Source organism: Sprattus sprattus (genome assembly GCF_963457725.1).
Source record: "Sprattus sprattus genome assembly, chromosome: 12".
Lineage (NCBI taxonomy): Eukaryota > Metazoa > Chordata > Actinopteri > Clupeiformes > Clupeidae > Sprattus > Sprattus sprattus.
In genome coordinates this window covers 28,648,385-28,676,132 of record NC_137910.1, presented here as the reverse complement: position 1 = coordinate 28,676,132, position 27,748 = coordinate 28,648,385, and the positions used below count along the sequence as shown (strand labels likewise).

Genomic DNA, 27,748 nt, shown 5'->3' with positions numbered 1-27,748 from the left:
AAATATGTAAATGTGTGATAACACTTGCTTTTATAAATGTAATTCATACTAAAACATTGCATAGTTATCTTTCACAATTAAGAAAATAATTCTAAACATTGACAATAACTTCATAATAAGTCTGTCCAATGTGCACACAGCATATTATGTTAAGGTGTAAAAGTAAAAGATGACTTTGCTGGGTAATAATAAATGAAGTTACTGATTACATTGATAAATCATGCTGCTTAAACAAGGAGGTACAGTTTACATCAGAATTGGGTAAATCCCTGTGCAATATCACTTCAATGTCAAAATGATGCAAAATGATATCACCTTACAGATATTGTGTTACTTCTAAGTTAAACAGTAAGGCATTTGCTCTTATGTAAAAATTAAAAACTAGTAGATTTACTTTATGAAAAATGTAGGCCTCACAGTAGAAACGCAATGCAACAAAAGCCAGTACACCTTTCATTACTGAGATTCAAATATTTTATTTTTCAATACTTTGTATGTCAACCTTATTTTAGATGGCAGACTCAGTCTTCCTCAGCATGCATACCAGTGACTCATTTCTGAAGAGATGATGCGCTATTCTTCAGAGACCATTTTTTCAGCTGCTCTTTGCTGGAGGGGTTGTGTTGCTGTTTAAAATACCCCAAAGGTGTTCCACTGGATTCAAGTCTGGCCACATACTTGGCCAGGTCATAGTTTTCACTTTTTTCCTTTTTAGAAACTGTTGCTTGATTTTGGCAGTGTGCTTTGGATCGTTATCAGGCTGAAATATTCCTCTTCTGCCAAGCTTCTTCAGACTGTGAGTCATCTTGCCAGCCATTATTTTGGTATATCCACAGGCATTCATGGTGCCATCTATAAATATCATCTTTCCACTACAGTTCCACTCATGCAGCTCCATGTCATCACACTCCCACCTCCAGGCTTTACTATAGTGACTATGCATTCACTGTGGTAGTCCTAACCTCATATGGGACTAAACATTCACTGTGGTAGACCTAACCTCATCTAAGACTATACATTCACTGTGGTAGTCCCAACCCCATCTAGGATTATGCATTCGCTGTGGTAGTCCTAACCTCATATGGGACTAAACATTCACAGTGGTAGTCCTTACCTCATATGGGACTTAACATTCACAGTGGTAGTCCTAACCTCATTTGGGACTATGCATTCACTTTGGTAGTCCTAACTTCATATGGGACTATGCATTCACTGTAGTTGTCCTAACCTCATCTGGGCCTCACTATCAGGACTATGCATTCCCTTTGGTAGTCCTAACTTCATGGGACTATGCTTCCACTGTGGTGGTCCTAACCTCATGTGGTCCAAACAGCTCTTCGGTACAAAGCTGCAAGACTCAACTTTGCTAAAGAACAAGAAAAGATGGCTGGTCAATATTGGGAGAACGTTCTTTGGCCAGATAAGACCGAGATAAATGTATGACAGTCTCAGATGAGGTCCAGCATGCTTGGCTTGAACCTGGCCAGGACTACCACTGATTGCATAGTCCTGACAGTGAAGCACGGAGGGGGGAGGGTGATGACATGACAAAGGTTTTAGGAAGATGATATTTATAAATGGCACCATGAATGCCTGTGGATATACAAAAATACTGACTCCCAGTCTCAAGAAGCTTAGTAGAATAGGAATATTTCAGCATGATAATGATCCAAAGTTCACTGCCAAAATCCAAAAGAGTTTCTGAAAAAGAAGAAAGTGAAAATGACATGACTTAAATCTAATAGAACACACTTTATTCTGTATTTTACAGAAGAATGGCAGAACATCTCTCCAGAAATTAGTGAAACACTGGTATCTTACATGGCAAAGAGGATTGAGTCTGTCATCAAAAATAAATGTGGAAATACAAAGTGTTGTAAAAATAAAAGATTTTAATCTCAGTAATAAAAGCTGTACTGACTTGCATTGAATTCCTACTGTGGGGCCTGTATTTTTATTATAGTCAATCTAAACTGTTAGTTTTCAATTTTACATAAGAGCAAATACCCTACTGTTCAACTTAGAAGCATTACAATTACTGTAAGGTCAAACCATTTAGAATAATTTGACTTTTAAGTAATATTGCAGAGGAGTGTACTTCCTTCTGTTGTTTAGGTCCTTAAGCGTTTGGTATATTTCTGCTGACACGGTCTGCGTACAGTCTTCACATAGTGCTATGTCTGTGCTGCAGCTCAATGTTGTTGACATGCCAGTATTGACTGCACGTGTGAGAAACTGAGTGGGCAGTAGGTGGCATGTGCTCAAGGCAATAAGGTCGTAGTGCGCATGCGCTCAGCCTGTTTGTATCCACTTGACCGCAACAGCACAAACCGAGTACACCTGGGACACACCAATGCACACGTCCGTATCCATATTGCGCAAAGCCGTGTCCACAAAAGTGTACCTCTGCCTTTGGGAAGATGGTCACATCAGGTTTATGAGGTTGATCTCTTTCCATTTTGATCAGTCATCACCACACCTTTGTCTTTGTGATACCCGAGACTCACCATGAAGCAGGGTTTCTAGAGCTAGACCTCTACTGCTGTGCTCGGGTCAAATCTCAGCTGGCAACTGTGAGTGGTGCATTTTCTGCTCTCACAATGGCCACTGGGATTATGCTAAACACAGTATTCAACCAATCACCACAAGCTTCCTCTCAGACGACCAAGGTGACGGATCTGAAAGAAAATGTCAGATTAGGAAAACATATGTGCAGTAGCTCAACCCGTCCACTGTCAAAATGTTGCCTTTTCTGCGTGACGCTATAGCATAACGGCTGTGGTTATTTGTTTTTGTCTTCAAAATAATTTGAACAATTTGTCTCCCTATTAAGAGCTGTCTTTGAAACATCACCTTGATCACCTGGCGAGATGTTTGAACACAGAGCTTTCTGATGTTGATGATACTGCATCAGGAACTGATTGGATAATGTTGATGGGCCATCAGTTTGTGATGCATTGCCTTCAGCATCGAAAGAAACACCAAAAAGCATTAATAAATGCTTTATACTACTTTCATGTTGTTGTTTTTGATTCTGAAGAGCATTCATAAATGCTATATTATATACTACTTTCATGTCGTTGTTTTTGATTCTGAAGAGCATTCATATGCTATATTATATACTACTTACCTGTCAGTGTTTTTGATTGAGCATTGCATTGTGCTGAAAATAAAGAACTGACCTGATAAAGCTATGTTGTTTAATTTTTTTAAATGTTAGCCAAGGAAACAGTACAGATGAATGTACTATGTCCTTTATAATATGTTATATTAATAATATTAACATTGATCATATTTAACACTCATAATCAATATGTTCAACACATGGAAAGGCAATTCTACTCAGCCTGATAAGTTTCCTCATTCACAGCATCAGCCTGCATTCAGAACAGTAGGAATATCAAACCACAGATCACAGCTACTGCTATGATATCAGACACACAAGGTCTGGCCTGGAGAAGACCTCATGTTCCTTGGGTTCAGTAGTACGGCATGCTCTCTCTCAGTGGAAGTTCATAACAGAGCTGTAATAGATCCTATTGAAAGATGAATGTCTGAATTCTGTATATTACATAGTGTATTCATACATCTGTTCCCGTTACTAAATTAGACAAATATATTGTCATTTTATTGCAAATGCTAAATACAGCCGCGGAAAAAATTAAGAGACCACTTCAAAATTATCAGTTTCTCTGGTTTTACTATTTATTGGTATGTGTTAAAGTAAAATGTACATTTTTGTTTTATTCTATAACCTACTGGCAACATTCCTACCAAATTTCAAATAAAAATATTGTCATTTAGATAATTTATTTGCAGAAAAATGACAATTGGTCAAAATAGCAAAAAAGATGCAGTGTCTTCAGATCTCGAATAATGCAAAGAAAACAAGCTCATATTCATTTTTAAACTACACAATACTAATGCTTTAACTTAGGAAGAGTTCAGAAATCAATATTTGGTGGAATAACCTTGATTTAAAATCACAACTTTCATGTGTCTTGGCATGCTCTTCACCAGTCTTTCACATTGCCGTTGGGTGACTTTATGCTACTCCTGGCGCAAGAATTCAAGCAGCTCGGCTTCTTTTCATGGCTTGTGACCATTCATCTTCCTCTTGATCACATTTCAGAGTTTTTTTTATGGGATTCAGGTCTCGAAATTGGTCTGGCCATGACAGGGTCCTGATCTGGTGATACTCCATCCACACCATTACTGGCCTGGCTGTGTGGCATGGAGCATTGCCCTGCTGGAAAAAACCCTTCTCAGAGTTGGGGAACATTGTCAGAGCAAAAGGAAGCAAGTTTTTCTTCCGGGACAACGTTGTACTTTGCCTGGCTGAGGTTTGTAAAAGACCATAAGGATTGAACCAAAGCCGACTGGAGGGTCTCCTAGTTCGTCTTCTCTGATGAGTCCAATTTCACAGTAGGTGCAAGACTCTGTGGTTTGTAGGCCTCTCCAGGTCTCCGTCTAACCATCAGACGACCATGTGTTGGGCAAAGCTGAAAATTGGACTCATCAGAGAAGACGAACTAGGAGACCCTCCAGTCCGCTTTGGTTCAATCCTTATGGTCTTTTACAAACCTCAGCCAGGCAAAGTACAACGTTGTCCCGGAAGAAAAACTTGCTTCCTTTTGCTCTGACAATGTTCCCCAACTCTGAGAAGGGTTTTTTCCAGCAGGGCAATGCTCCATGCCACACAGCCAGGCCAGTAAAGGTGTGGATGGAGTATCACCAGATCAGGACCCTGTCATGGCCAGACCAATTTCGAGACCTGAATCCCATAAAAAAAACTCTGAAATGTGATCAAGAGGAAGATGAATGGTCACAAGCCATGAAAAGAAGCCGAGCTGCTTGAATTCTTGCGCCAGGAGTAGCATAAAGTCACCCAACGGCAATGTGAAAGACTGGTGAAGAGCATGCCAAGACACATGAAAGTTGTGATTTTAAATCAAGGTTATTCCACCAAATATTGATTTCTGAACTCTTCCTAAGTTAAAGCATTAGTATTGTGTAGTTTAAAAATGAATATGAGCTTGTTTTCTTTCCATTATTCGAGATCTGAAGACACTGCATCTTTTTTGCTATTTTGACCAATTGTCATTTTTCTGCAAATAAATGATCTAAATGACAATATTTTTATTTGAAATTTGGTAGGAATGTTGCCAGTAGGTTATAGAATAAAACTAACATGTACATTTTACTTTAACACATACCAATAAATAGTAAAACCAGAGAAACTGATCATTTTGAAGTGGTCTCTTAATTTTTTCCGCGGCTGTATGTCATGTGTCTGTCTGTCTGTCTGTTTCTCTCCCTCTCTGTGTGTTGTATTGCATGTTGTCATTATCGATTGAAAATTAGCTGAAAATGTCAAATAACTTAATACTAAAGATAGTGGAAATGGTCTTCTATGCATGTCTTTAAAAAGGGACACGTACAATCAACAAGAACAGCTGTATCTTATGGACTGAACATATTAATATACTGGTAAATACCGCTTTTTACTATTTAGTTTTTTTTGCTCAAGATGGAAAAAAGGGGCCAAAAATGTGTCACGGCTGCAAAGGCCGAGTAAAACAGGATTTGAACCAAAAGCAACAAAGTCTCTTCAAAGGGGTCTTTTAATACAATTTTCAGCAGAATGAATGTCTTTCAAAAAACAGAGGCAGTGGTAGGAGATCCAACTGAAGGCAGGCAGCAAAAGACAAAAACAGAACAACTCACAGGCCAGGCCAGGATAAGGCTTAATACAGAGTCCAAAATAGTCTAAGAAATCCCTCAAAGGGTTAAATCCAGAATCCAAAAGGCAATCCAAGGCAAACAGACAGGCAAGAGCAGAGGTGTGCAATTAATTTCCCCAAGGGGCCACATGAGATAGTGGGACTGTTGTGTAGGGCCAGACAAATAGGCTGAACTCAATTCAGCATGAAAAATGAGCATGTTTTTTTTAAGTATTAAAGGTGTGCCCAGACGACCAATAAACATGGCACACACACACGAGAGCAAGCTTGCAATGCAATAGTATAATTATACAAATTGATAGTAATATCAATTTGTATCGTTTAACGTTTGATTCCTAATTTACCATTGACCTCCGGGGGCCGGTCAGGGACAGGTAAGGGGCCGCAAATGGCTCCTGGGCCGCACTTTGCCCAGGTCTGGGCAAGAGGAACGCACCATTTAGACATGGCAAGAGCGGTGTCCAGGCAAGGTACAGGTAAGTGAGGAGATAATCCAGCACTGAATGCTCCTCAGAGCGGGGTTTAAATGCAGGCACTCACAAGGTCCAATTAGCCACAGGTGTGTGAGACCAGGCACAGGGAAGAGACAAGGTCCAATTAGCCATATGTGTGAGGGCAGGCACAGGGAAGAGACAAGGGCTAATTAGCCATAGGTGTGTGAGAGCAGGCACAGGGAAGAGACAAGGTGCAATTAGCCATAGGTGTGTGACCAGGTACAGGGGAGAGACGCGGTCCAATTAGTCATAGGTGTGTGAGACCAGGCACGGGGAAGAGACAAGGTCCAATTAGCCATAGGTGTGTGAGACCAGGCACAGGGAAGAGACAAGGTTCAATTAGCCACAGGCGCATGAGACCAGACACAGGGAAGAGAAAAGGTCCAATTAGCCATAGGTGTGTGACCAGGTACAGGGAAGAGTCAGTGAGTCAACGACATGGGAAAACATGGAGCAGAGAGAGAGATGACCTGGGGCACATGACAGAAAACAGGAATCAAGGTGATCCGGAGCGGATCGTGACAAAGTGTTCCACTCCCCTCTTTGAACTGAAACATCCTCCCAATATCAGTGGCATTTGCCCATGAAGTGAAACATCCTCCCAATATCAGTGGCATTTGCCCATGAAGTGAAACATCCTCCCAATATCAGTGGCATTTGCCCATGAAGTGAAACATCTTCCCAATATCAGTGGCATTTGCCCATGAACTGAAACATCCTCCCAATATCAGTGGCATTTGCCCATGAAGTGAAACATCCTCCCAATATCAGTGGCATTTGCCCATGAACTGAAACATCCTCCCAATATCAGTGGCATTTGCCCATGAAGTGAAACATCCTCCCAATATTAGTGGCATTTGCCCATGAACTGAAATGTAACTCTGCAACACTTTCAGGGACCCTGACCCTTTGAAGAAATGGACATTGTGACCATATAAGGCTGAGACATGCTAATGTCCCTCACCCCAGCCCCAGCAACTAAAAAAATGGAATTGCTGCCAAACAATGTTCAGACCATGTCCTTAAGGGGGCAGGCAAACATAGGTTGAAGAGACGAATAAATATCAAGCAGGCTTTGCCTAAAGTCACTGTGTGGATTTAAAACGCCAGTAGATGGCGCCCTGCCTTGACATAGGCGTACACGTACAGCCATGCCCGATAAGAGAATTCTGGTGATACTGCAATTGTAAGAAACGTGTCCTGGGCACCGCCTCCAACATTCCAGAGAGACCGCATGTTCACAATGACTACTGCGAGCCTTTAACACTTCACGTAAATGTGGAAGTTGCTGATTCCTTTCTCTTGCGACAAGCCGCCACGATTTGGAGCATCACTAGAATTACTACTTCTGCAGAAGTTCTGAGGTCAAACAGCACAGAGAAACAGCCGGTAATGTCAGATAAGCATGAAAACATCTGTCGACGCGTTATGTCTGAGGTTACTCCAGGTGATACGTTTGTCGGCTGTTGACAGGGACTTTGTTAATCAGCATAACTGTTCAATTTACTTTGCAACCTTAATAACGCTGTCATTGTATTGTTGTCAAATGTAACCTAGGCCTAATTAATTCTGTACTTTTGGTAGGCTATAGACTTGCACGAAAACTTGACAGGTGGTTGATTAAAGGGTAACAGTGCACTTTGTGCTGACATTTAGATGAACGACTCAACGCAACTGTGTAAGGTCACTGGTTGAGGTTATTATCCTGCAGTAGCCTAATGAAACAAATACGAAATCTTAACTCGATACTAGGAGAGGCGCCCAAAACACGCTGAAGTTGAGGTCCTGGACCAAGGCCAACGAAAATAGTAGGCTGTTCTACAGCGGGGAGATGTTCACACTTGCTCAGCAATTCCACTAGTGATGTACAAACGGCTATAAAAATGTGTAGACTATCATGAAAGTTTAGAGGATGAAATTCAAATCAGTCTTACGCTGTCTTCTTATTTTTTTTCTAGACTGTCACAATGCATGGATTCTTCCTGATAACAGCAACATTCATCTGTGTTGTGTCGCAAAAGGCAGAGGAGCCGATAACATACACGGCAAGTGGCCGACAGTATATTCATGCTAAAATGAACTATTAATAACAAACTATTGCTAAGCTAAGCGTTGCTTGTCTTTATAAGTAAGACTTGTAGGAATGTAATGCGTTAACAAAAATACTGTCATGGACAATAACAGGTGTCCGTGTGTGGAATAATGCAGGTCATTTTTTTTTCCACCCCACAACAGTGTACTGGTGGTTATGAGTATGATCCCATCAGGCAAGTGTGCAAAGGTAAACGAAAGGGTGTACATCATTTTTTCTCAGGGTTTATTGTAAGTGTGGTTTGTGTTACAATTACAGTTTGGCCATTTATTTTCACTGCTTATCTACACTTTGCTTTAGTGCTTTAGATGTATAACAGTACATTGACTGTATCTACCATACTGTATCTTCTTCACTGCTTACTTTTCCCTGCACTCTCTCCTCAGATATTGATGAGTGTGCCATTCTGTCTGACGCCTGTAAAGGAGGCATGAAGTGCATCAACCACTTTGGCGGATACCTTTGCCTTCCTCAGAATGCACAGATCTTTGTCAGTAATGGCGATGAGCCCAGCGTGCCGGCTAACCCCAGCTCTGGCAGCATCCCCAGCCACCCGACTCGTACCCAGTCCAACCGAAGAGTGGTCCAATCTGGTGGGGGCCGAACAGTGCGCTGCAGTCCTGGCTTCACCCTGGATGAGCAGAACCTATGCAGAGGTGAGAACCGCTCTGCTACTGTTACCTCTGTGTGACTATAACTGTGTACAGGGGCTAATTACTGTACTGTTCTGTTATGGTGTGAAACAAATTACATTTTATACTTACACATTCACGGCTTACTTAAGATAGCAGTGCAGATCAGTCCGTAAATGAAAAGAACCTACTGTCATTCTTTATTCCATAATCCCCTGTCACATGTTCATTTTAGTAGCAGTTTCATCCAAAGTGACATACCAGTATGACTTAATACAATTTAAACTTAATTCTGTGACCAACATTGATACAAGAATGACATACCTAAGCTTCTATTAACTGATCAGATATAAGAATATAATTAGTATCAGAAGTAAATGGAGCTAATTTGAAAGCCAAGTTTTAAAGTGTGAAGAAATGTCTTCCACACCAGCACAGAAAATGAGTCTCAATGAGTCATTGTCATCCCGAGCAGTGCTAGAATGTTGGTGAACCCATTAGAGGTTTCTAAAAATCTCCATAAACTTGACCTAAAATGAGATCTGATCTTTCTTATAAACTTGTCATAAAAATGGGAACCAGATGAAACAAATAACACAACATTTATATTTGTTTATTTGTCATTTGTATTTCTTTTATTTATTGACCAAATGAACCAGTATTAATTGTATTACAGTTTTTCTCCATTGCTTTGGGTAATTTCACGAAACAGAAATGACATTCTCAAAAATCTTAGTGCATTTGGCAAAATAGCCTATATGGTTCAGCACAACTATAAAGATCAGCTTCAAAAGGTCATATCTCACCCAAAACAGTTTACCCAAGCTTCAAAACCAAATCATTTTCTCATATGAATAGTCATTGCCCCAAAAATAAAAGGTTCCTTCTCGATTGCTGTGGCTCATCTCTCTCGAAAAAAATCACATTCTCAGGGCTTTAAATACATTTGCCAAAATTACCTGGTTTAGCAAAACACTAAGGCACTCCTGCAAAAGGTCATTTCTCTCCCAAAACAGACAACTCATCCGTCAAAACGAATTCCTTTTCTCATACAAATAGTCAGTGCCCCCAAAATGAAAAGTGCCTTTGGCATTGTTTAAACTCTGCAGGTCAAAATGTTGAGATGTTTTGTCAGTATGGCAGTGGACCATAGAAATATCCCTCAAGTGCACATTTCAATCTTGGCTCAGTCCTTTGACACTGATTGTTTACTGCAGTAGATGTTTTCTTTCCAGAATACTTTGTGTATCAAACAGAAAAAAGAATAATTCAAGCGTAGCCTACAAGGTAGCACTCATACTGCACTCATACTGCCATGGAAATTGTTATAGTTATTGCCATACATCGTGGTTACAGTAACAGAAAATGTGTGCAGCACAATATACTGTCATACAATAAGCACATCAAAACTAAAACGATGTATAGCCTACACTAACAACACAACCTGGAGCTTCTGGGTATTGTATGGGCCAAGACTGAGAATGTGGGTCACTACACCATTCTCTAAAATGGCATCACACATGGTGAGGTTGCCCCCGCGCTGGCCTGTGACATCCACCATTGCTCCTCTTCTTCCTCCTCCTCTTCCTCGAACAGGCAGTTGCCCATGGTTGTTTCCCTGGCCAGGTGCTTCCATGTTCATAAATTGTACTGAACTTGGTCAAGATATTTGATGGAAGCATTTATACTCCTGGATAGGACCTGTCACCTAACTAAACTTACTGTGTGATTGGTGATCGGATGTTTGAATCTCCCCCTTGATTAGTAAAGTTCTAGTTGCACCTGAAAATTACTGTAAGCTGATGATCCAAGATATCCATATTACAGTATATAGCTTGATGTTTTTCATGGTATTATGTGCCTAAAAGTTTTTGACAGTGGAGTGAACTATTTTGCAGGTGATGATGTACACAAGGAAATTAAGCCAACATGTTTTGCAGAGAACAGCGACTTGACTGAGAAACAATAATCAGTTTAGACCAGCAAGATATATTCAATTTGTATTTGGGCTAACGGAAGACAATTGAACCTAACCATTTTCAAAGATGTACTACATCATTTGAAATCTGTGCAAACTGTAGGCAATTGTACTTGTCATTTATAAAGATGTGGAAATACAATTGCAATGTGATTAAAGGAATAAGAAATTCCAATCTGTTGTGAACAAGTGCCCAGTGGTTTGGAGGTTTGCACGTGTTGTTTCGAGAATGTCATTTCTGTTTCGTGAAATTACCCAAAGCAATGGAGAAAAACTATAATGTGGATACATTATGCAAACCCATCCTTTCAGGAACTTGTGTGACCCTTTCCCTTTCATAGTAATAATTTCAACCAGCTTTTGATCAGTCTTGGTCATCGATTTGGAAGAATTTCGGCCCATTTCTCCTTTCAAAATGGGTTAAACCCAATTCAATTCAACCCCAAAACTTATTCATGTCCTTAAGCATAAATATTCTCCTGGATTATTGTCCAGGCTCCAAAGCACTTCTTCTGTGTATTCATTGGTAGATCAACTTGTGTTTTAAGAGTTACTGACACATTTTCAATACAGTATCCATAGTAAGTCCATTGGGTCTCAATGCACCAATCTGCCCAAATCATGGTACTACCGCCACTGTGTTTCACAGTTGGGATGAAGTTCTAATGTTTTGATGCAGTTTTTATTGTTTTGCCAATATATGTCAATATAAATTAAAGCAAAAAGTATTAGTTTGACTCACAGTCCAGCAGTCGTCTGGCTCATCCAGGTGGTCTTTGGCAAACCTTAAACGAGAAGCGGTCGTAATGCTGACCAGCTGATTGAGAGTTAGTTATGCAGTGAGATTTGATCACTCTGACCCAAGGTTATAACAGTTTTCCATTTTGATTTAAAATGTATATATATATATATTATTATGTTTGTATACAATCTGAGTTTCTGTTTAGTTTTAGTTTTACCCATGGTTTCATTAGTTTCAGTTTAGTTTTTATTGAATGGAATTGTTGTAGCGCCAGTCTGCTGCCATGTTGTTGTTAACTGTATTGGTGCATGCGCCTTGTGTCTTTTATCTCTCTGTTTTGTACCTGCTTATCTCCGGTGCGGTCGCCCGGTTTGCTCCGCGTTGAGTAAAGTAACAATTACCTACGTACTCTCGGTTGTGAGTTATTCCTAACTACTGGCGTGGTGTCAGCGCAAAGTCACCGAACCAAACCTCACGTCAAACTTTCTCATCATAACTCAGACGCACGAGTCATCAACTGAGAAGGTAGTTATTTAACATGTCTCTCCATCTGTATAATGGCAGCTAACGTTAACCGCGCACCAAAACCGTGGTGCTTGTCCAAATAAGAGACTCTGAATTTGTTTGAAAACTGGAAACAAAACTTACTGTACACACTGTCTTTGGATCCCGTTTCTCGTCGAGGGGTCGACGTGGACTAAAAAGGGTAAAAATAACGTTCCACGAGGATTCAGAGATGACGGCGATAACGTGCCTGTAGCTCGTAGAGGTACTGCTCAACAAAAAGTGAATCATTTGGAACTGATGCTAGGTCAAATAGCCAACTATTGCCCTGTGATCTCACGCAACACTATTGTCAGAAATTCTACATCCATAGACAGTATCTGGCAAGTCATTCGCCTACATTATGGGTTTCAGACAACTGGCGCTCAGTTAATTGATTTTGTGGACATGCACCTAGAAACTGATGAGCGACCTAAAGAGCTATATCAGCGCCTTATGGCCTTCACAGAGGATAGCCTTCTAAAAGCAAATGTATTGACCCACCACGGCGAAGTTGTGACTGAGGACGAGGACCTATCCCCCTCCCTCGAGAACTTCATAGGAACTCACCAGGCTGATGGTTCCTCTTCCATGAAGGTGGTAGGGGAGACCCGCCTCACATTCTGTCGTGACAAAGTCATTTCAGTTTGATGGTCTGGTGGTGGAGAATTTAGATATTGACGTACTGGCAGGCACCCCCTTCATGTCCACAAATGACATTTCTGTGCGACCTGCCAGAAGATTAGTCACCTTGTGCGATGGGACAGCATTTCCCTATGGCTCCACTGGTAGCCACCATGACATCAGTACCGTCCGTCGCACCATTGTGTTGCGTGCCCCTCCCACATCAACAACAGTGTGGCCTGGTGAATTTGTAGAGATTTGTCTCCCACCTGATGCCCCGTCTGACTCTGCATATGTCTTGGAGCCATAGGGAAATGCTACTGGATCAAAGCACACTCAAAAAAGTGAACTCTGTGAGTTGCTCAAGTAAATGTACTTATATTAAATTTGGTTTTAAATTTAAATTAAATTTGGTTTTAAAATCTAGTCCACTTTAGTAAGTCTTACTTAAAAAGAAAACTTGTTAAAGCAAAAGAAGCCAGCTAAATTAATTCAACATAACACTGTTGAGTGAATGGCACAAATACCTCTTAAATGTAGTCCACTTTAGTAAGTCTAACTTAATATGAACAATTACCCCTTAAAATGTAGTCCACTTTAGTAAGTCTTACTTAAAATGAACAATCACCTCTAAAATCTAGCCCACTTTAGTAAGTCTAACTTAAGTCTTATTTTAAATGCACAATCACCTATAAAATCTAATCCACTTTAGTAAGTCTAACTTAAAATGAAAACTTGTTAAAGCAAAAGAAGCCAATTAAGTTAATTCAACATAACACTGTTGAGTGAATGGCAATCACCTCTATACAAGAATGTCCTAGATGGGTTTCTATACATTGCACATGCTCAGAAGCTGTCTCCACTTTCAGTGTGATGCTGTGTTCATATGTGCTGGAGCTCACGGTCTTACCCAGCTGGTATATTTTATTCTGGGATGTTGAAATATTAGTGCATGGTTTAAGAGTGATATTGCTGGTCCTACTGTATTTGTCTTCAGAAAATCAAGCATATATGAGCACATGATCATTCAAGACACTGCCTTGTTCTAGATTCGCAGTAGAGATTGTGATACAATTTCATGAAAGATTAAGTAGGCCTACCAAACAACAACAAAGAAACTGAAAGATCAATTTTTACGTCGTTCTTTATTTTGCAGAAAATCGCATGGAATTGCATTTCAACAGTTGCCGAAACCTTAACATCTGACATCAGGTCTGAGAACTATTAGATATATGATATTATTAGATTTAATCAAGGTAGCCATGTCTTCATCTGAGATCTCTGAGAGGTTTTGGCGGTGTAAACAAAACTGCTACGGATACCATATAGGGAAAAACAATTCGATTAAGCACACTACTGAAAAGCTGAGTAAAAACGCGGTAGAGTAAAGTATTATCTAATTTAAACCTCACTTTTAAATAGGCTAATAGGCTACTAAGTACAAGGAAAAAGTGAGATGGAATCTTAAGTTAGACTTCTAATGTAGGCCTATGATTAATGCAAACTCAGACTGACAGCAGCTCGTTGTTGATGAATGAAAGGGAGCCCTGCATTTGCGACATTGGCGTGTGTGTGATCTTCCAATGCCTTGCGTGTGTGAATGTTATGTGTAAAATTTTTAGTTAGCAACATGGATGTTAGTTAGGCTACTAGTTAGCGTGTGATAATGGATGTATTCGTTACTGTGGTGTCTCTATTAGTAGCCTAACTCTCATGTGTTTACCCGATGTGTTTAAGTGAGATCACCCTTGTGGTATGTTACATCCGCATTAGGTAGTACCCTGTGTTTCTCAGGATTTCCTACAATGATCTTCATCATTCATCATAAAAAAGGTGGAACGTCTAAAAACTAGGAAGAACACTGCCGCCTGGTTATCATTAGCTGATTTGCCAGGCATAGACCCTACCCGCCCTCAAATGCAATATTTTACAATTATGGAACCCAAACCCGCCCGACCAGATATCCGCGGGTCACGGGTCGACCCGCGCATCACTAGTGGCCACCTAATATTTGCACGTGTGCGGCCTTGTTTATTGACATAACTAGGCTTTATAACAATGAAAACCATTTAGGTACTGCTTATTCAAGTCAGTTAAATTGGAATTACAAGGAGCTGTTCAGTTGGTGTTAGTAAATCCAGTTGAGTTAGAATTACATAAGTGAGTTAGGTCAGTCTAATGAAGGTCTATTTAGTCAGATGAACACTGCCTGATCAATTATGGCTAACTTCACCAAATAATATTGAAATTACTTTATACAGTCTTGTTTATTTCCTCTGTAATTATAATATAACATTAGTTTGAACAAAACTCAGTTAGGTGGAAAACATTGACATAACAATGTTAAGTAATTTGAACAACTCTTTTTTTTGAGTGCACTCTCAGAGCGTTCAATTGGATCCGGAAAACTTGATCTCTCCTGCCTTCAAACAAATGTTCCATACATTACTGGACCAACATGATGAGGTATTCAACCCTGCTATCCCTGGATACAATGGTGCCCTAGGCCCTTTTGAAGCCAAAGTTAACATGAGCCCTGTTGAACCACCCATTCCAAACCCCAGCCCTCTCTGATGCCTGATGTTGACAGCACCATTCGACAAATAGTCCAATGGAGACACCTGATAGCAACTGACCTAACCAATGCCTTCTACCAGATACCACTAGCACAGAAGTCCATGAAATAATGTGGCGTTGTCACCCCCTTTCGTGGAGTCCGTGTCTATACCCGCTCAGCTATGGGCATGCCTTGATCGGAGACAGCTCTTGAAGAACTCATGTGCCTTGTGCTAGGAGATCTACTTCAAGCAGGTGCTGTGGCAATGCTTGCTGACGACTTTGCTGGTAACTCCCCAGAGGAGCTGATGGAAAACTGGTCTTCGGTTCTACATACGCTCAGGCACTTTACACCTTTCAGCATCTAAGACTGTCATTAACCCTCGATCCATGGCTGTATTGGGGTGGGTGTGGTCTCAGGGTAAGCTTCAGCCTGTAACGTACGGACGTGGACGGAGATGAGTAGACAATCACAACTCAGAACATAATGTCAACTATAAATAACAAGCCAATTTAACTAATAGACAGGACTAGACGTAACACAGCCTAGTCCCCATCGAGTGTCCACGCTAGCTGCTTGTGAGCCCCCGAAAAGTGAGTGGCATCAGAATCAGAAACAGATTTATTGTCAAGTAGGTATGCGCCTACCTGAAATTTGCTCTGGTGCATGGGTGCATACCCTGTAAGCAAAATTACGTCCCCTCGACGTCCTGTAATGGTCTCTCTGAACGTTCTAAAAACGTAAATGTGTATGGTTCCCTTGACAACTCTAGGACGTTTTGCACGACGTTCCAAGACCGTCCCGAGGACGTTGCGGTGACAATTGGGAAAAGTTTTCTATAGGTCCTGGGGACGTTCTGCAGGACGTTGCAAGAACGTCCCTAGGACATTGCGGTGACGTCTGGAAAACGTGTTTCTATAGGTCTTGGGGACGTTCTGCAGGAAGTTACAAGAACGTCCTGAGGGCATTGTGGTGACTTCTGGGAAACGTGTTTTAGACGTCCTGGGGACGTTATTTAAGGACGCACCACGGACGTAGCAGGCATGGTGGGGGTAACGACCGTTTTTGCTGAGCTAAATGATAACAATAAAATAATAATAGATCGCGGGCCATCATTTAGCTTACAGGGTACACTAGGGATGAGAGCCGATAAGATTTTAACGATTCCGGTTCCTTATCGATTCCTGCTTATCGAACCGATTCCTTATCGATTCTCTTAACGATTCTTATAATTTGGTAAGGGGCGAAAAAAGAGCACAAACGGGTTTTTTACATTAATGTTCTTTTATATAAATTTCTAGAATGTTTACATACACATTTAAATAAAACTTACATAACTTAAATAAAATGTGTTCTGATTAATATAAACGTTCATAAAAAAAACAATGCTCCTTGCTTACAGAAGACGTACTAACTGCAGCCTGTAACGATGACAGACTAGCAGCCTCTGAGCCCGTCTGATTTAGAACGTCATCATCAGCTTAATTGGATGGAAATGGAGATTATTTATAGAACGAACGCTGGTTTGCACAATGAAAAAAATGGCACTAACAAAATCGCTGAATTTTCTGATCTGACATACAGCCCTTGTTATTGAGGTAAAGGACTGTATATTTTCTTGTAGGTTGCTTGGTTGTATTGCTAATAGCGAACTATTATGCTAAACGCTTCTAATAGCAATGTAGAGTCCACTATAAACACAATAACGTACTGAAACATAATTACTTGTATCATGTACAAACTAGGCACTCAGTATATTTAACATTTAGCTATTGCTGCCACTGAATTGGCTACGAGAAACGTATCCATATCCAACTGTCAAACTGAGGGAGCTGCACACGTTGCTTGCTTATTAACGGAGTCTTTTGTACAGCCTAACCCTACCCTAGGACCAACAGAGGGGAGGCAAGCACTGCCCCTGCCTCTAGCCAACGGTTGAAAATAGAAGATTATACCGTTAAGCTAGCCTAGTTATGTAAGTTATATATAATATATGACAATGGGCCTCATTTATAAAACGTTGCGTAAAAGCCATCCTACATTTTGTCTAAGACATTTCCTGAAATGAGCGTAAGTGAGATCCACAGAAACGAACGTACACACAAAAAAACACGTGTACGCCAATCCTTCGGTTATAAATCACAAATGGTCGTGAAATTGTGCGCAACTGAATCTCCGCCCTAAACACGCCCCTATTTAATCTAATCAGCATATTATCAATGCACAAACAGAGCGCATCCTCAATGCACAAACTCTCTGTGACAGTGGCAAGCAAGAAAGAAACATGTAAACAGAAGAATTAAAGTGAGGCTGACATCGATGTTCTGCTGATGGAAGAGCAGATGCGGGCCAAAACATCGTTAGAAAGCCTGTCTGGTGGCGTAATGGCAAAAGCAAAGTATGTGACATGTAAAGGCACGTCTCCGAAGCACCAGCGGCCGCAACTGTCGCACGAGCAGCACCAGAAGGTGCATCTGCGGCAGCAGCACCTGCTGCTCCAGCATCGGAGCCTCGCCGGCCATCGCCACCTTTCCTTAGGCATGCCTTTACTGTGCTCCACTACCAACCGCGCACGGGCATGTGCTGTATTAAAGTGGTCTTCCTAGGCTGTTTGAGTGTGCGCAATCTGGATGAAAATACATTGGGAACCCTGTTTTACGCAGGAAATCCTCTTTCACATTTTGCTGTTCCTGGGCACTGTATGGAAATCTAATACATTACGGGCATATAAAGGGATAATACTGCGAAGAACATCGGGCAAAATTCTGCTAAATGAATTCCAATTTCTCATCGGAACGTTCCTGTAGCCAGGAATCCAAGAACAGACAAAACCTGAACGTGTATGGCCTGGTTGCATCTGGTGCGCCTCTGTAGACGAGAGGCTATTTGGGCACCACGCTCTCGGCAAGATGTACCTACTTATCAGCCATACATCATCCTGTGTCGAAAAAAACCTTTATCTCCTTATTGCGCAGTTGGCAATATCCCCTAACAACGCCAATGCAGCCATATCTCCTACTGAAAATTTAGCCACTATTAGTCTTTCTATAGGCTATACTAGATTGAGCGAAATGTTTTACACTTGTGAAATTAAAACGGAATACCTATTAGACGTGAATCTCATTCATGTGTGAATTGTTCTAATAGTTTAATTGATTTTATTGAGCGAAACATTAGCCCTAATGGTGACGGTGGTGCTGACGAGGATGATGATGAAACTCAGTTCTGAATTCCTGCAGTACTCCAGTATTGCCACAAGGAAATGTACTTACACGAACTAAAACCAGATGTAGAGATACGTCCTTTTCTACGTCTAAGACGGTTTTTATAAATCTGTACTTAGACGTGGATTTGATCGCACGCACAGTCTAAGATCAATTCTGTGCGTAAGTACGTTTTATAAATGAGGCCCAATGTCCAACATCGCCCATTCTGTTAAGCAATTCAATGCTAAGTTTAGTTATGGTTAACACGAAAACGCAAATGTTTGCTGATAACACACGAGTTACACCGTTATGACTTATGCTAAAACATTTTGAGGAGTTTACCTTGGCAAGTAAGGGATGAAGCGCCGACGTTAGTTGAGCTGCTGCTGGCATCGAAAACATGACATTCTTGTAATTTTATACCATGTGTGCTCAAGTGCTTATTCATGGTAGATGTACTTCCTCCCTTTAAGGAAATACATTTTTTACAGAGGTTACAAGTGACCGTGTTCGCATCCGTTCGGGTGAAATAAAGCCACACTTTAGATCGCTTCTGTCGAGTTGCCATTTCTGCTGCGTTCTGACTTTATTATAAGAGTTCGCGCATGCGCAAACGGCACAGAGACCCGTTAACAGACCCGGTTATGAATTTGGCTAACGATTCCAAAGATTCGGCTCATTGGGAACCGGTTCTAAACAAGACCCGGTTCTCGGTTCCCATCCCTAGGGTACACACACACACAAGTTCAAGTTCAGGTTTATTTATATAGCATATTTCACATGATATACATAGACACACACACACGCGCGCTTACAAACTTGATTACGAGACTTGAGAATTGAACCGGCAACCTTCCTATTACTAAACCACTTCTCTACCTACTGTACTACCACTGTCTGATTACTATTTTGTCGCTTTAACACGTTTATCACAGTGTGAGACAGCCAAAAAACTAAGTCATTTTTTCCGAGGGTTTGAGGAAAAGAATATTGTAGCGATCTCAGTCACTACGCATTGAGGGTTTTCCGTAATGATCCCTTTTTAATTAACATCCATGGCACGTCACGGACGTGCGGGCAGGGAGGCAGAATAGCCAAACTAATAATGATGAAATAAAATAAATATTAATGCTTCTCTACTGATCTGTGCCCATAATGTAATTTCTGCATGATTCCAATACAATATACAGAGCATACATAGGAAGGTCTGTGTATAATATCAAGTCTCTAGCTTTAACACTGAGCTTTCCACAGGTCGTCAAAGATGCTGCAACAGAACGTAGAGTACATTTTTTGCGCAAATTCAAGCACCCCGAAAACTATGATATATCCAAGCCACACCCTTGGAAGTTCATATTCTTCAAGTAATGATATTTAAGCCAAGAAAGTTTGAATGAGCTAGTTTAAATACTTTGCTAGTTAGAGTAGGCCAGTGGTTCCCAAACTTTTAAAGTCCCGTACCCCTTCAGTCATTCATCTCAAGCTACGTACCCCCCTGTTTTTTTTTCATGTTTGTAACCGCCCAAAAAAAAAGTTCTTTACAGATTTTGGTGTATTCCGTTTTATTCCATTTCTGCTCATTTTGTTCACCCTGACGTAGATTGATGGCTCAAAATTAGTGAATAATATGTGCTGCAAGTGACCCAAACCTTCTAAGATTGTTGTTTGCCAGCCATCAACAGAACAGAAGACTAAAAAAACATTATTTGCAGGCGATTGGAAAGATCAGCGAATAAATGTGACTGGCTGTAGCGGAACTGTATAAGGGGGGCGTGACCGTAGCGGAATTCAGTGTAAAAGAGACATTTTCTCAGTGCTTTTGTTTTTTAAATTAATGTTTGTTCATCATTGCGATCATATTTGTGTTTATTTGAAAGAAATACAGGCTTGCTGGGAAAAAACAGGGGAATTTGGGCAATTTTGATGCACAGAATGATTGAATGAATGAAAGTTTCAATTTCAAAGGGTACATTTTGCGAATTCATTTCGTTGAACAGAGACAACACAATGAACATGAACATCAAAACATCAAAACATACAGGTCATAAATAGGCTGAAGAAAATAAAAAAATTTAATTCCATTTTTAAAAGAGAGCACTGAGGGCCTGATTTACTAACAGGATTGCGTCCATTTCTGGCGTAAAATAGCGGTCGTAAACATAAAACGGTATTAACTAAGCGGGCGCAGCGCATATTAACGCCTGTGGGTGTGAACAGGGGAGGTAACTTGGACGTGGGTGGTAACGTAGGCGTGAATCGCACTTTACATGGGAGGAGAGAAGGTAAGTGCGCCTATTAATGTAATGCGTGGTATTTACTAAACTGCCTGTCGAGCGCAAGTCTCCGATTTGCGGGCTAATTCTGTGCGCTGTCTCCGTCTTCTTTCTTCGCCTTGCTGTTATCACTGCTTCCATATCAAAGTTTTCAGACTCAATGGAAATGCGCTTGCTGGTTAAGACGTGCTTTTATGAGGCCATAAAAGCACGTCTTAACCAGCAAGCGCATTTCCATTGAGTCTGAAAACTTTGATATGGAAGCAGTGATAACAGCAAGGCGAAGAAAGAAGACGGAGACAGCGCACAGAAATATTTTTTTCAACTCGTATAACACATTTTCAGTTAAATGAACCACGAATCATTAGACGGTACAGGTTAACCAGCCACGCAATACTTCAATTACTGGACCAGATCAGAGAGACATCCAACCCTGCACCCAGCGATCACATTCCATTCCATCAGTTGTTAAAACTAATTTGCAAATATTGGCCTCCGGATAATTTCAACCAGTTTGTGGAAAAGTGAATTCCCCTTTCCACCGTCAACATTAACATTGACTTATAACTCGCGTTGCCCCGCAGACACGGGAGAAAGACACTTCACTCTCGTTGCCCGCAGGAGCGAGAGAGAGAGAGAGAGAGAGAGAGAGAGGCATTGAACCCGCGCACACACACACACACCCACACACACACAGAGCCATGACTATTGCTAGCTACCGCGAGTTCGGCTCTGAACGCAATTGTGGACTTTGAAATCGCAAACTTTCCGAACGTAATCGGAACCATTGTTTGCACCCACGTCCATATGTATTGTAGTGAACCCATGTCCCTTGTAGAAATGATTAATCTCGCCATGTACACATCTAAAATTGTTAAATAGCATATTCTTTATAATCGTGTTCTTTTAAACATCTCGCTGTAGGTGATGGCGGGCAGAACAACAATATAGCAGCGCACACATTGAATCAGGTTCAGTGATAGAGCGAACGTGAACCAATATATATATATCTCCACCTCGCTGAACCTTCATATTCTCTATTCCTAAATAAATACCACGGAAAATGCGCAAAAACACTGTGCATTAATGTGCGACAGCAGTTTAAGCAGCGGTCGCAGTGTTAGTAAATCAGGCCCTATATAGGGCGGAGTAAACACAGATTGCCCAGCGCGATCTGGGTTGATAAATACCAAGGAAAATGCACAAAAACACCGTGCGTTAATTTGCGAACGCAGATTAAGCAGCGCTCGCATATTAGTAAATCAGGCCCTGAGTGCGATGACCTTAACTCCAGAGGTAGGCTATTCCAGAGGTTTGGGGCACAGTAACTAAAGGCACAGTGTGCAGCATTGGTGTTTATTCTTGGGGTCGTGAGAAGACATTTATTGGAGGACCTAAGGCAACGCAATGGATCATAAAAAGAAATAAAATCGGAAATATAGGGTGGGGCAAGGCCGTTTAGTGATTTATAGACAAGAAGGAGTATTTTAAACTCAATTCTTTGTTGTATAGGGAGCCAGTGAAGTGATTTAAGAACAGGGGTGATATGATTACATTTTTAAGTCTTAGTGACTTTTCTAGCAGCTGCATTTTGGATAAGGTGAAGTTTGTTTAACATCTGCTTTGTTAGACCAGCATAGAGTGCGTTTCAGTAATCTTACCGACTTGAGATAAATGCATGCATGCAAGTCCGTTTTAAGGCTCATGCGAACGTCCCGCAGTGGACCACAGGTAAAGGTAACGGGGACGTATGCTGAGAGACCAAATAAGAACGTTCCCTAAAAGTCAGTTTTAAGGCTCATGCAAACGTCCCGCAGTGGACCAAAGGTAAAGGAAACGGGGATGTTTTTGAAGGACGTCCTGGGGACGTATACTGAGAGACCAAATAAGAACGTTCCCAAAAAGTCAGTTTTAAGGCTCATGTGAACGTCACGCAGAGGACCAAAGGTAAAGGTAACGGGGACGTTTTTGAAGGACGTCCTGGGGACGTATGCTGAGAGACCAAATTATAACGTTCCCTAAAAGACCGTTTTAAGGCTCATGCGAACGTCACGCAGAGGACCTGCAGGTAAAGGTTACGGGGACGTTTTTAAAGGACGTCCTGGGGACGTGTGATGAGTGACCAAATTATAACGTTCCCTTAAAGTCCGATTTAAGACTCATGCGAACGTCACAGAAGGACCAAACGTAGACTTGCTACGAACGTCAAAAACTTTCTGGTAACGTCCTCTAGCGAACGTTGTGGCGGGGACCAATTGGGGACGTTGCGAATGTCCTGTTAACGTCCTGGGGACGTCCCCTGTTTGAAAGAGGTAGAGTAAACATAAAAACATAAAAAAAACACAAACATACACACACAATAAGTACTTCACATAATATAAAACATAGAAACACACTAAGTACTACACATAACATAAGTACTACAGAAAACAGTAAGGAAACAGATGTATATATAAAAAGAGTGAATATTTAAGCAATATAGCACTCGTGGGAGTGGGGTAGGTAAGGGATAATCCCACGGGTGGTGTTCGGCCGTAGCCACCGAGGCCACAGGCCGAGTGGCGTAGGCAACAACACCCGTGGGATTATCCCTTACCAACCCCACTCCCACTAGTGCTATATTGCTTTTATAAAACAATTCTACGGTCAACAAATTAACATTTCAACACGAAGTTATTGATTAAAAATGGTTTATTTCGCCACTGTTTCTTCGCAACAAAAAATAGTTCCATTGTCAACGTCTTGGTTTGGAATTTTAAGAATTTTGAATTAACGGTTATCATCAACGCGAATTTTCATCGCGGAGTGATTTATTATTAGCTGTGAAAAGTCCCGAACTGTTGGTATGTTGACGGATAATCCAGCTCATGGAACGTCTCTTGTCCAATCAGAAACAGCTAAATAACGAGATAGAACCCAATTGTGACGTGAGGTTGGACCGCAGCCTCCTTCCGGAGGGGAGGACCTCAAAGAGTTTGTGACCCGGGTGGGAGGGATCGGCCACAATCTTACCTGCCCGCCTCAGGGTCCTAGAGGCAAACAGGTCCTGGAGAGATGGCAGATTGCAGCCAATCACCTTTTCAGCAGTGCGGATGATACGCTGCAGTCTGCCCTTGTCGTTGGCAGTGGCAGCAGCATACCAGGTGGTGATGGAGGATGAGAGGATGGACTCGATGATGCAGGTGTAGAAGTGCACCAATGTCTTTGGCAGGTTGAACTTCCTCAGCTGCCGCAGGAAGTACATCCTCTGTTGTGCTTTTTTGGTGAGGGAGCTGATGCTCCCACTTGAGGTCCTGGGAGATGATGGAGCCCAGGAAGCGGAAGGACTCTGCAGTGAGGACTGGGGAGTCTTTCAGGGTGATTGGGGAGGGTGGGGCTGCGTTCCTTCTAAAGGCCACAACCATCTCCACTGTTTTCAGAGCATTTAGCTCCAGGTTGTTCTGACCACACCAGGTCACCAGATGGTCAATCTCCCACCTGTAAGCAGACTCGTCCCCACCAGAGATGAGTCCAATGAGGGTGGTGTCGTCCGCAAACTTAAGGAGTTTGACGGACTGGTGACTGGAGGTGCAGCTGTTGGTATACAGGGAGAAGAGAAGAGGGGAAAGAACGCAGAGGGGAACCGGTGCTTATGGTCCAGGAGTCAGAGACCTGCTTCCTCAGCCTCACGTGTTGTTTCCTGTCAGACAGGAAGTCTGTGATCCACCTGCAGGTGGAGTCAGGCACGCTCAGCTGGGAGAGCTTGCCCTGAAGCAGAGCTGGGATGATTGTATTGAAGGCAGAGCTGAAGTCCACAAACAGGATCCTGGCGTAGGTTCCTGAGTAGTCCAGGTGCTGGAGGATGCAGTGGAGGGCCATGTTAACTGCATCGTCTACAGACCTGTTGGCTCTGTAGGCAAACTGCAGGGTGTCCAGTAGGGGGTCGGTGATGGCTTTGAGGTGAACCAGCACAAGGCGCTCAAATGCCTTCATAACTAGGTTTGCACCGAATCCAGTATTCGGAATATTGGGCTTTTTTGAGGGGTTCAGGTTCTGCTGAACCTTGGCATTTTTTTCCACCGAACCCGAATCCTAAGCTTTCACTGCGCGCGCCACACTGGTCGACGTAATTATCTGTTTACAAAAAAGTGGCGCGTTGGAATGCAGTGGCTGTAGCTGCAAGTCACTAGAAAGCGAATGGAAGTAGTGAACAGAAAAAAGTGTCGTTTGGCAGTTCTTTAAGATAAAAGAAAGCGGGTCAAGTCGAGCTATTGGTTCAATTTGCAACTCCAATTTGTCTCGTGGTGGCAAGGAACCTAAAAAATACACAACATCTCGCTGTTAAAGCATTTGCGTATGAAACATCCGAAAGAATATGAGTTGTGCACGAAGGAATCTACAGACAGCAGACAAAATCCAGCAACTTCAGGTACGACAAATGAAGGACGGTCACAGCTAAAAACGTGTGTTAGCCAGGCGACCATGAACAGCTTTGTCAGCCCTACACCGAACAAACAGTGGCCCTCAGATCACCCTAAAGCCAAAGCCATTCATGCAGCAATTGGTAAAATGATAGCCATTGACTTGCAGCCCTATAGCATAGTGGAAGACACTGGATTCACAAACTACTCCAACTGATTGAGCCACGTTTCAAAATTCCCTCCATGTGCTTTTTTGCTGACAAAACCATCCCTGAAATGCACGAGTCTGTCACTTCTCGCATACAAGAACACGTTGCCAAAGCACAGGCTTTCTCATTTACAACCGACATATGGACTTGTGAGTACACTACACAGTCCTACATCAGTGTGACCTCACATTGTATTGATGATGAGCGTTCACATGCAATTCTTCGATGTGAAGCATTCCATGGAAGACACACCGCATTAAACATTGCAGATGCACTGCAAGAAATGATCAGAGCGTGGGACATACCTGTCAACAAGTGTCATCTGGTCTTGAGGGACAATGCTGCAAACATGCGGAAAGCCACGTCCGATGCAGGGGTGCCAAGTGCTGGCTGTTTTGAGCACACGCTCCAGTTGTGCATCCACGACAGTCTTTTATCTCAACAAGGTGTCTCTGACATGATCACACTGGCCAGGAAAACTGTTGGCCACTTCAGGCACTCTTCAAGTGCTAAATCAAGGCTTTCTGCTCTACATCAGGAGTTAGGGGTGCCAAACCACCATTTAATCCAGGACGTGTCAACACGATGGAATTCAACATACCTGATGTTCGATCGTTTAACAGAACAAAAACGTGCTATAAACATATACGTGTCCGAGACAGAGGGTATGCAACATATCCATGCACAGCAGTGGACTCTGATGGGGGATGTTCTGATGGTGCTTAGGCCCTTCAAAGAGTTGACTCGAGAAATAAGCGCAGAAAATGCGTGTATAAACACTGTCCTGCCAGCTGTGATGATGTTGAAGCGCTTTATCCACAACGAAACAGACGGGCATGAAATCAAGCAGATGAAAACCCGCTTGCTGAAATCTCTGGAGGACAGGTTTGCGGGAAGCGAGCAAAATAGCCACTTAGTTGTGGCAACATGTCTGGATCCCAGATACAAGGCGAAATTTGGGGTGAGTGACACATAACAGTGTCGATCAAAGTTGCTTGTGCAGGGGGCTGTATCCCGTTTATTTGAATCGGAGCAAGGCGCATCTGCTAGGCCTACAGCAACTGAACAGCCTGAGAGGGAACAAGGCCCGACAGTTAGCACTACACGCACTGTTCAGAAATCTTGAGCGGCTGGGACGATCTGTACCGCAGCGATACTGATGCAGGCACCCCGGGTGTTGACGTGGAGCCCCTTAGCGAGCCCCTTATTCCTCTTAGAGAGGATCCGCTTCAGTGGTGGAAGACAAACCAGCAGCGATTTCCATTACTGGCGAAAACGGCAAAAGTCTACCTCTGTGCGCCACCAACCTCTGTGCGCAGTGAAAGACTTTTCAGTACTGCTGGGGACATTCGTTCCCACACTCGCAACCGGCTGTCACCCTGTTAATTCAGAGCGTCTTGTTTTCCTCAAAGGAAACGCTCATTTTTTTTAAAGGAAAACACTTTTCTTTGCATAATGTTGCCAATGTTTTGGCTATAATTTACATTCAGTACATTACATTAGGTTCATTGTGATGCAGGAGAGGCCTGTGTGGTTAGGCCTAACATTTTAGTTACATTTGGTTACTGTTCTCATCATTGCCTATGATCTAAACGGAAAAAAAAACAGCCTGTTATCCATGTTTATTGATTAATGTTCAATAACATTCATTTCAGTTAAGTCTACAAACATATTCTGTTTGTTTTCTTTATTTGTTTTTTTTAAGAAAAACACGTTACTTTACAGAAAGTTGCCTATTTTTCCTCAGTGAAAATTAAATAAAACGAAAAATACACTGATGTTGACGTTGTTTACTTCATTAACCCTTTGGTGACTGTGTTGAACATTCCGTTTTTTGCTGCTTGATGTCCGGCTTTCACAAAAAGGTGTAATTCTCAAGCCTACTACACCATCAATTAAATAAACATATCATTTGAATTATAAGAAGCAGCTCTATTAAATTAGGTAAAATATATCTGGTAATTTTGATGAAGTAATGAGTAGTCTTTGAAAATCCTCTCCAAATATTTGTCATAAAATCGGAAAAAAATCACTTATCTGACATTAAAATACATTTTCAGTATATTTGTCTTCAAGATACATAAAAATGTAGAGCAGGGCACTTCAATACACGGCCCGCGGGCCGAATCCGGCCCCCGAGCTGCTTTGGACCGGCCCCCGGTAGCCTCATTCAGTTCGTGACTAAAAATCGAAAAAATAAATAAATAATCTTAAAAAAAATTTAAAAAAAGTTTGTGACTGGCTAATTGTACAC

General features: G+C 41.8%; 1 protein-coding gene across 1 annotated transcript in view; it reads left to right on the top strand.

Moving 5' to 3' along the window:
* Positions 1–7,467: 7,467 nt before the first annotated feature.
* Positions 7,468–27,748, top strand: part of efemp1 (EGF containing fibulin extracellular matrix protein 1) — a 68,555-nt gene continuing 48,274 nt past the window's right edge. The window contains exons 1-4 of the mRNA XM_080848453.1: positions 7,468–7,627; positions 8,197–8,283; positions 8,474–8,519; positions 8,717–8,986. Of these exons, the coding sequence (XP_080704579.1) occupies positions 8,206–8,283; positions 8,474–8,519; positions 8,717–8,986 (394 nt within the window). The 5' untranslated portion in view covers positions 7,468–7,627; positions 8,197–8,205. The remainder of the gene's footprint in view (positions 7,628–8,196; positions 8,284–8,473; positions 8,520–8,716; positions 8,987–27,748) is intronic.